Source organism: Prenolepis imparis, unplaced genomic scaffold (genome assembly GCF_030444845.1).
Source record: "Prenolepis imparis isolate NDT839.2.m4 unplaced genomic scaffold, iyPreImpa1.0 SCAF_9, whole genome shotgun sequence".
NCBI lineage: Eukaryota > Metazoa > Arthropoda > Insecta > Hymenoptera > Formicidae > Prenolepis > Prenolepis imparis.
The window spans coordinates 597971-607015 of NW_028141167.1; the positions used below are offsets into that span (position 1 = coordinate 597971).

General features: G+C 34.7%; 3 protein-coding genes across 3 annotated transcripts; 1 reads left to right on the forward strand and 2 right to left on the reverse strand.

Moving 5' to 3' along the window:
• Positions 1-152: 152 nt before the first annotated feature.
• LOC145940913 (uncharacterized) lies at positions 153-4783 on the reverse strand. Its single transcript, XM_083046561.1, has 7 exons — positions 4648-4783; positions 2658-2993; positions 2083-2572; positions 1665-1999; positions 1334-1593; positions 1085-1256; positions 153-920 (listed from the first exon to the last, which is right to left on the reverse strand). The coding sequence occupies exons 2-7, from the start codon at positions 2684-2686 to the stop codon at positions 710-712; spliced, it is 1497 nt and encodes a 498-aa protein (XP_082902687.1). The 5' UTR covers positions 2687-2993; positions 4648-4783; the 3' UTR covers positions 153-709.
• On the forward strand, positions 3064-5703 carry Prp31 (pre-mRNA processing factor 31). Its single transcript, XM_083046562.1, has 8 exons — positions 3064-3258; positions 3408-3605; positions 3688-3892; positions 4190-4359; positions 4436-4593; positions 4670-4960; positions 5042-5266; positions 5390-5703. The coding sequence occupies exons 1-8, from the start codon at positions 3141-3143 to the stop codon at positions 5492-5494; spliced, it is 1470 nt and encodes a 489-aa protein (XP_082902688.1). The 5' UTR covers positions 3064-3140; the 3' UTR covers positions 5495-5703.
• A 3-nt stretch (positions 5704-5706) lies between these two features.
• Positions 5707-8583, reverse strand: Rad17 (Rad17 checkpoint clamp loader component). Its single transcript, XM_083046563.1, has 9 exons — positions 7993-8583; positions 7238-7631; positions 6996-7152; positions 6798-6920; positions 6535-6713; positions 6378-6467; positions 6115-6299; positions 5929-6047; positions 5707-5846 (listed from the first exon to the last, which is right to left on the reverse strand). Exons 1-9 carry the CDS (start codon positions 8005-8007, stop codon positions 5717-5719), a joined length of 1392 nt encoding a protein of 463 aa, XP_082902689.1. The 5' UTR covers positions 8008-8583; the 3' UTR covers positions 5707-5716.
• Between the last annotated feature and the right edge of the window lie 462 nt (positions 8584-9045).

The following is a 9045-nucleotide window of genomic DNA, read 5'->3' on the forward strand; positions in this document are numbered from 1 at the left end:
AAATAATTTATCGTTTGAATATATATTATATATATTTAATATATAGTGTATGTAATATATTGTCATATTTTTCAAATCCTTACATTTCTAAATTTTTAAATGGAATAAAAATTTTAGATACAATATAGGACAGCGGGATAATAACGCGATGATTACCTAACTCTCACCGGCAACAACAACGCTATTATATATTTATATATCACATCCAATACATTTACAATAATACATAATATTGTGCGGCATATACAAAAATATATCCACTCGCGATAAGCGTGTAGAACAACACTCGAATAATACACGGACACGTGGTGAGGTAGAAACAGTTATGATTTACAATGGAACAATATCGTATTTAAAAATCACACAGCATCGCATGTGCGTATGCGATTGTAATGATTATCTTCCGATAAATTATGTACGACAATAAATATATTTGTGTACATATATGTACTTCACTTTTAAAGCGTTTTCTGCCGTGGTCCAAGCGTTATCCTGCTACGAAACCGAACGCATTGAAGCAGCATGTTTTGTACTCTTCGGTTTCCTTATAGACACGCAGACAATAAGACAATATATTACGGCACATTTTAGAAAAATATATTTCTTATAAGCAAGTGTTCGAAGCGCTTTCAACTTTATTTTGCATTAAGCATTTTTCTTTTTTTTTTTTTTTTTTCAAGAACCCTCCGTTGCTCGAGCTTTCTTTTTCTTAATGTTTCTTTTTCTTGCTCTTGGCCATTCTGGAACTATAATCCCAACCAGCTGAGAGCAAACCGATTTTTGATTGCGAAGGAATGATGTGTTTTCCCTGAACCTCCAGATCGCGAGTCGCGTGAGCGGATTTCGGTATCTTGGAACGAGAAATCGGACTTAGTGGTCTCCTATTGCAGTGTAAGATAGCGGGCGATGGTGCGAATAATCTGAAATATATGAAGTCATTTAAATATATACACCTTCAAATATATATATTATATATACTTATATGTACTTTGTTTTTTAAAAAATTTCCAAAATTAGACTGAAACTATCTTAAAACTCTATTCAAAAAAATGTTTTAATTTTTTTCAATAAATTATCAACATACCTATTTTTGTTACTAGGAAGTCTCGAAGTATCTATGGGCGCGAGTCGAATATTTTTCGGCCAAACGGTAGGACAGACAGGAGTTTGCCAGGCGGAATGAATATTTGAATTTCTCAAAACGCTCGATCTTTTCGCAGAGCCACGGAAATCACCTGAAACGTTTCGGGCTGATCCTGAAATATTTGAAATTTTTTTATATTAATACGAATTAATACTAATCTTAATGCTGAAATAATTTGATATTTTCTACCTTGAAAAGAGGAAATTTCCAAATCCTCATTCATGAATCTAATAGGAATAGTATTTAAAGTAGAGAAGCTTTCTCGTGTGGATACCGCAAAAGGCACAGGACTCACAACAATTCTCTCGTTAAAAATAGTGCCAAGCTTATTTCTGCCTATATGTGGCGTGCCTAATCTCTCCTTGGATTTCGATGCATCATTGTCTTCCATATTATCAAAGTCTCTTGGTTTATTTGGTTTATTTGCAGAAATTGAACTTCTCTGTCTCCTAAAAATTAGATTATATATAAAATCAAAGAAAGCGTTCTTATATTTAATACTTTGTTTTATGAATCTTACTTTTGAACTTTTTGATAATTTGTATCATTCGTTATTGTCTGAAGAGAGCTTTCTGTATCCAACAATCGATTTCGTATGCTTAAAGACTTGTTCTCAATATAATTAGGAGAAATTGCTTCTTCTGCCCAATTTGTTTTTGAGTTTCTCGATGAATTTCTGTTGCCATGAACAGGAGCAGGGGCAATTTTTAAAGTATCGCTTAGACTTTCGCACAAAGAATCTGTATCATTCTCCTTGTTAGGAATGACCTCAGCGATTACATGCTCCAACAGTATGTCAAGTATAGCTTCAAATTTTGCTATGTTTAATTTGTATTGTGTAGAATCTTCCCCTTCCTGTAAATATAAAAATATAACAATAATATAAAAATACAAATACATTTTGCATATTGTATGCTAGAGAGAATTTTATTTCTTACCTTTGTTGAACATTGATTGTGCTCCATAGATACTTTGTCATTTTGTAGATTATCAAATCTTTTCATCCTCTCGTCACTGGAGCCAATATCATGTTTCGTATTACTATTATTGGTGCAAAGATTGTTTTGGGCTGCATTTTTGCCAATTATTCTCAAATATGGGATCTGCGTTCTCCATTGTATACATTCATCCAAAACGGACCCTTGAACTAGCTGATCATCCTCTTCCTCGTAGAGGGTCCTCTCCACATTCGCCCACTGTTCTTCCAGTTTCTGGGTGGCTGTATCTTCCACCTCCTGCGACCAAGAGACAGATGTTGCCGCACTGTTCTCATTGGACAGGATGTTATCATCATCCTTCCACGATTTTTGCCGTGGCAAACTAGGCAGCCGGAAACGACCACTCCATTCATTATCGAACCCATCTTCTTCGTCTTTAAATCGCAGCAGATGTTGGGGAGCCTTTATTTTTTGCCTCAATGGACTGACTCTGCGAGACATCAAGTGTCATCAGTATTTATCGCAGTGCATTCTTTCCATCTGGACGGAATGATCTCATGTAAAGTAAGACTTACGTGTTTTTCTTGAAGCTGTTCCTTCGCATTTCATGCTTTCCGAAAGATTTTCTCCATCAATCGAGGATCCGATCAAGTCTGACAATCCCTCTTTGCAGAGCTATAGCCTGCGAATTTTCCGCAGGCAGAGCGAAAACTTACTGACGCATTTCTGATTTCTGACATTCATAATGTCCGACTCGACTGGGACCTCTTAGCTGAATAGTCGTATTACTGCCGTGCATTTTGGTCATTCATAATGTTTTTATCTTACACGAATATCCTTGGCGAACCGCTATCGATCCTGGTCCACGTATAATGACCATAATATTGACCACATTTAGCCGAGACGCGAACCTAGAAACAGAAAACTACATTACCGACGTAGAATCAACTATATTATATATATCTTTTATTTAATACGTAGGCGGCGTGCGGCGTGATATCTCTCGGATATTTGGCAAATAAAGTCTGCTATAAACAAATAATTTATAACGAAGAAAAATGTCTTTGGCGGATGAACTTCTCGCCGATCTCGAGGAAAATGACGACGCGGACGCTTTTATGGAGGAACCGGAGCCGCAATTCATTCCGGCTTCGGTCTCCAAAGTCATAGAAGAAGGTTTGATTATTCTCTATAATATACTTGGCAAAAATTTTCTTGTTTAATTTTTTACACATATTATATCATATTATCTAGGAATGTAATTTTTATATTCTGCACATTATAATGTAAAAAACAATATTATAAATAATTATTCTCTTCTCCAGAGATTAAAGTATCCTCTGTTCGAGAGTTAGCCAAGTTACGAGATTCAGAAGGACTGCAAAAAGTCATGTCGCAGATTGAAGAGCACATCAAAGTACCCAGAAAGTCAGCTGACATTGGTGGACCTGTGGAATCCGATCCAGAATATCAGTTAATAGTTGAAGCTAATAATATGGCTGTAGACATCGACAATGAAATAGGTAATAACAATTTGCATTTTTAATTTGTAAGGCATATATGATATATATTGTTATATCGATATATAGTTTTTATATTTTTCAGCTACTATACACAGATTTACAAGAGATAAATATTCGAAAAGATTCCCAGAATTGGAATCCTTAGTAGTTGGACTATTGGAATATGTAATGACCGTTAGAGAATTGGGAAATGACTTAGACAGGGCCAAAAATAATGAAACTTTACAACAGTTTCTTACCCAAGCCACAATTATGGTTGTTTCTGTGACAGCGTCAACTACTCAAGGGTAACACATTCCACTGTGTACAATCAAACCCCTCTAATCTCAAATTATCTAAACAACTCCTATTCTGAAATTCCTATTTATATTATGGCTATCCATAGAAAATATTACAGTTACTTAATCATGTATTTTTATAATTTTATAATTATTTTTATCTTACATGTGTAACAAGTAGTAAAAAAAATATGCAATGCAAAAATAAAAATTTAGGAGATTTCAGTTGATTTGAAAATAGAGGGTATTATATATAATTATTCATTTTTAATGTTTAATTTATTTCAAATATGTTGTCACTTACAGCCAATTATTGACAGAAGAAGAGAAAGAAGCCATTTGTGAAGCTTGCGACACAGCAGTAGAATTGAACAATTCTAAATTAAAGATATTTGAATATGTAGAAAGCAGAATGGCATTCATTGCACCAAACCTATCGATAATTGTCGGTGCATCGACAGCCGCCAAAATTATGGGTATATTTTTTAAAATTACATTATATATATGTTACAAAAGTGAATTTATATTATAACAAATTTCTATGATTTTTAGGTGTCGCAGGTGGTCTGACAAAACTGTCCAAGATGCCAGCTTGTAACGTTCTAGTCCTAGGATCTCAAAAGGCCACACTCTCTGGATTTTCGCAAGTCACCACCTTGCCTCACACAGGATTCATATATTATTCCGATATTGTGCAGGAAACGCCTCCCGTAAGTATAAAGGAATAAGTACAAAAGATAATACGAAATATTACAACTTACAACCTCAGATCTGACGACGTTGTAGGATCTGCGAAGGAAAGCGGCAAGGCTCGTGGCGGCGAAGAGCATGCTGGCAGCCAGAGTGGACGCCTGCCACGAGAGTACGGACGGCCACATCGGTCAAATGTTACGCGAAGAGATTGAGAAGAAACTGGACAAGCTGCAAGAACCACCGCCTGTAAAGTTCGTGAAACCGTTACCAAAACCGATTGATCCTGGTCGAAAGAAACGTGGCGGTAAACGCGTCCGCAAGATGAAAGAGCGCTACGCAATCACAGAGTTTAGGAAGCACGCAAACCGAATGAACTTTGCGGACGTATGTTTTTTTTTTTTAAATACTCGTGATTTGTAATGTCGAAGCATAGATATTATGAAATATGTATGTTACTGTGAATAGATCGAGAATGACGCTTACCAAGAAGATCTCGGTTACTCGCGAGGAACAATCGGCAAAGCCGGAGCGGGTCGAATCAGGCTGCCACAGATCGACGAGAAGACCAAGGTTAGGATATCCAAGACGCTGCAGAAGAATTTGCAGAAACAACAACAATGGGGCGGGAGCACTACTGTTAAGAAGCAAGTATCCGGCACAGCTTCCAGCGTAGCTTTCACTCCTCTGCAGGTACATATATTTTGTCTTTTAATCTTTCATTAAATTTAATCTCTCACTAGTTGCACAAAGCATATAAAAATAAAATAATTTTCCTTTTTATATAATTATTTGCAATCGTTTACATACTTACAGGGCCTTGAAATCGTCAATCCACAAGCTGCGGAGAAAAAAGTGAACGAAGCAAATGCGAAGTACTTTTCTAATACAGCTGGTTTCTTAAAAGTTAAGAAAACCTAGAATATATATTTAATATTCGTAAATTTGCATATTTTAAATATATCTTATAGATGACTTATCTGGTTGTTGATGCAATAAATGTAAATAGAAACAAGCATAATATTTGTATCGCAAGTGAAATTTTTAATCATTTATATTTTATATTAACTATAATTAAAGGAAAAAGATAGAAACATATAAAAACTGCGAAAATAATACTTAATATATAATTCAGTGTATATGCTAATCTTCTTCAATAATTATTTCTGCATCTTCGTCTTTATTTTCTATCGATATTTCGTTCATTTTCTTCGAAAAAGGTTTAATGATTGATTCATACCATCGTGTTTCTGGTGTTACCAAACATCGTCGTCTGCAAATAAATATGTACATTAAAATTAAAAGATACAAATATACAGCAAAAAAATGACAAAAATAATTTATCTGATAATTACATGTTACTATGATCGCCTCGAGGTTTTCTCACTGGATTCCAACCAGTTACAGGCTTCTCATTCGCTAGCATCAAGCCACGAACGCAATATGATAATGCAACTTTACTCAAATTGCGATCCTGCCGAATTATGGAACATATAAGAACAAGTATTTTATATAATCAAAAGAGTTGTAACAAAACTTACACGCCATTCGGAATTTAAAACCTCGGCCAAGCTCAAAATATCGGACGCTACAGTGGCTTCTTCTATCGTTCTTATAGTGTTTAAATAATTCTCCTGTAGAAATTGAACAAACACCACCGACTGTGACTGAAAGAATGCCGCTACTTCTTCAGGATCGTGTACGAAGGAATCGCCGTCTGATCCTTCTGGAATTAATCATAAGTCGCAATTATCTGTTCGCAAAAATCTAATTAAAAAAAAAAATAAATCAAATCAAATTATACTTTTCGGATTTATGACTCTGCCGACTCCATGCAGTAGACCCAAAGTTTCTTCTCGAATACCGCACTCGCTCTTCAAGTGTCGCTCGGGTACTAGTATTCATAAGAACAATCTAATTAGCTCTGTGACTTACTGATTTAATTAATATAACTCGTATACCTTTGAGAGAAATAAAAATTAGATTTAAAACGGCACTGCGCACGTCTCCGACGCTGTTGGACAATATTTCGTCGATGTGCTGCTGAGAAACTTGCAACATATCGCCAGCGATGGAATTTAGTACACCGGATACTCGCTTCAGCATATTTTTCATCGCGGTTTGCGTAGCTGCATTTACGCTGCACCAAATAAATCATAATTATATATTTAAAATTGCGCACAAATAAATCTTGAATTTAAAAGAAAAAATTCAATTAACTTACTTAATGAGATCGATACCAAACTTTTCTCTGACATCAAGTGCGAATAATGTCTGCATCAGTCTAGAATTTCCGGTCTCTGTGCAAATAAATATCACCGGCTCCTTGCCTATCTGGAAATATTTTCTAGAGAAATATATTTTTAAAGACAAAAAATCAAGCAACATCTAAACAGTTTATTATAATGTATATGCTGCATACTCTACGAGTGTAAAAAAACCCTTGTGATCTTCGTGGTAGACATTTGGAAGATCCTTGACAAGAAGCAACTGTTTGGAACAATTGCCAAATACTGTGCGGTAACGCGTTGCACGAATTAGGTGATCCTCGAATTTGTCTCCTTGCCGCATCACACGTTCTGAAAATTATCAAAAATTATGTTTAAATATATAATTCAGAATTTTAATAAGCTACTTTTGCAAGCCTTGAATAATAATTGTTACTATTTTCATCCTCGATTTGATCAATTGGAGTAATCCACTCGATAACGTCGAATCCATTTTCTTTGGCAAGTAACTTTATAGCTGCAGTTTTTCCACAACCAGAAGGGCCAGAGAGAACTAACATTGAAGGCTGCCTTTTTGATGCCTTATGTTGAAACCAATTGGAAATCTCATTTTGTTTCTGTCTACTAACTGCCAAATCAGTGAGTTTTTGAGGTTCACAAGCCTCGATTAATTTCGATAAACTGGTTTCATGTTTAATTCTTTTCAAAGTACTCTGTGTAAATGACGTGTTCGCTACAGTCTTATCTAATTCTCCTATATTGGGACGCTTTGCCAAAGGCTCATTTACAGGTTCACAATCAAATGATGGCACAAACCACTTATTATTTCTCTGCAAAAAAAGGAAGAAAATTAGTATAATAATTACACAATTAAAAAAACTTTTTTAAATGTCATATTTTATATATGACAAGAATGTAATAAAATTTATAAAAAATTTAATTAAGTCAAATTTAAATATTATTCCATGTTTGCAAAAGAAAGAGAAAAATAAAGAATTATACAGTTCTATAATTTTTAAAAGTTAGATATAAGACCTGTCAAATTATATTTATAATTAGAAATTAGGTTAAGATAAGTAAAAGATTCAATTCCATACAAATAACAATTGTAAAAAATATTTTAACATAATTGTGAAAAAATGTTTTAACATATTTTCGATACTTATACTATATAGTACCTATTTATCTCACCTTTGGACGAGCCATGCTTATTTATATTATATTTACATCTTTATTTAAACTCTTTTAGTTTGAATGATCACTTTACACGCGCTTTTGATCATTCCGTTTGACGCTACTTTCACTACGAGTGCAAATTTCTCGCTCTGATTGGTCCATTAAATACTTCGAAGTGTCAAATCATAGACAATATAAAATACATAGACGGAACATTATAGAATGATTAAGGCTCTGATACATCATAGCGATTGGCTATCGAATAAGGAATTTCTAGTTTCTTTCTAAAAATTCTCTATCTGACAGCCAATCGATACGTCCGGCAAATTTTCCCAACATCAGCTGAGAAGCCTTTATTTGCGCACAGTACAATTGCACACGTTGCAATTGCACACCGTGCTATTAGCAGAGAGGAGAAGCCTTCATTTGCGCACAGTACAATTACACACGTTGCAATTGCACACCGTGCTATTAGACACATAAAGTTGCGCACAGTTCTTTTGCCCACAGTTCTTTTGCGCACAGTTCTTTTGCGCACCGTTCGTTTGCACACCGTGCAATTGGACACGAAAATGCGCGACCATGCTCTATTCACACACACACACACACACACACACACCACACACGCGCGCGCGCGCCGGTAGGGGTGCCTACCAGCATGGTGCGCAAAAGAACAGTGGGCAAAAGAACTGTGGGCAAAAGAACTGTGCGCAACTTTATGTGTCTAATAGCACGGTGTGCAATTGTACTGTGCACAAGTGAGCCTCTCCCACATTAGCTACAACATTTTATGAAGAAAGATACATATCATAAAAATAGCGGGATTGCAGGCAAATCATGTTAAATTTAAAACGTTAAAATCATATAAAAATTAATTAAATCTTTTTCATCTCTTTAATATTATTATTCATCTCTATAATATTATTATCTAATTTGCATCATTTTTTAACTCATACTTGAGAAAATTTACAAAACTGATGTATACATTGCAGTTAACATAAAAATATTAATATTTTTGAAAATATATAAATTATTAATTAATATATTTGTTAAATATATATATAAATT

What these genes read in the sequence shown, in the direction of transcription:
- LOC145940913 (XM_083046561.1), bottom strand. Translation starts at nt 2,686, where the DNA reads ATGCGAAGGAACAGCTTCAAGAAAAACAC. An exon ending in AACAGCTTCAAGAAAAACAC is followed by an intron (nt 2,573 to 2,657) that starts GTAAGTCTTACT and finishes GATGTCTCGCAG; the next exon opens with AGTCAGTCCATTGAGGCAAA. An exon ending in GGAAATTTCCTCTTTTCAAG is followed by an intron (nt 1,257 to 1,333) that starts GTAGAAAATATC and finishes CAAATATTTCAG; the next exon opens with GATCAGCCCGAAACGTTTCA.
- Prp31 (XM_083046562.1), top strand. Translation starts at nt 3,141, where the DNA reads ATGTCTTTGGCGGATGAACTTCTCGCCGATCTCGAGGAAAATGACGAC. An exon ending in ACAGCGTCAACTACTCAAGG is followed by an intron (nt 3,893 to 4,189) that starts GTAACACATTCC and finishes TGTCACTTACAG; the next exon opens with CCAATTATTGACAGAAGAAG. An exon ending in TAGCTTTCACTCCTCTGCAG is followed by an intron (nt 5,267 to 5,389) that starts GTACATATATTT and finishes ACATACTTACAG; the next exon opens with GGCCTTGAAATCGTCAATCC.
- Rad17 (XM_083046563.1), bottom strand. An exon ending in GGTTTTTTTACACTCGTAGA is followed by an intron (nt 6,921 to 6,995) that starts GTATGCAGCATA and finishes ATATTTCTCTAG; the next exon opens with AAAATATTTCCAGATAGGCA. An exon ending in CAGAGTCATAAATCCGAAAA is followed by an intron (nt 6,300 to 6,377) that starts GTATAATTTGAT and finishes GATTAATTCCAG; the next exon opens with AAGGATCAGACGGCGATTCC.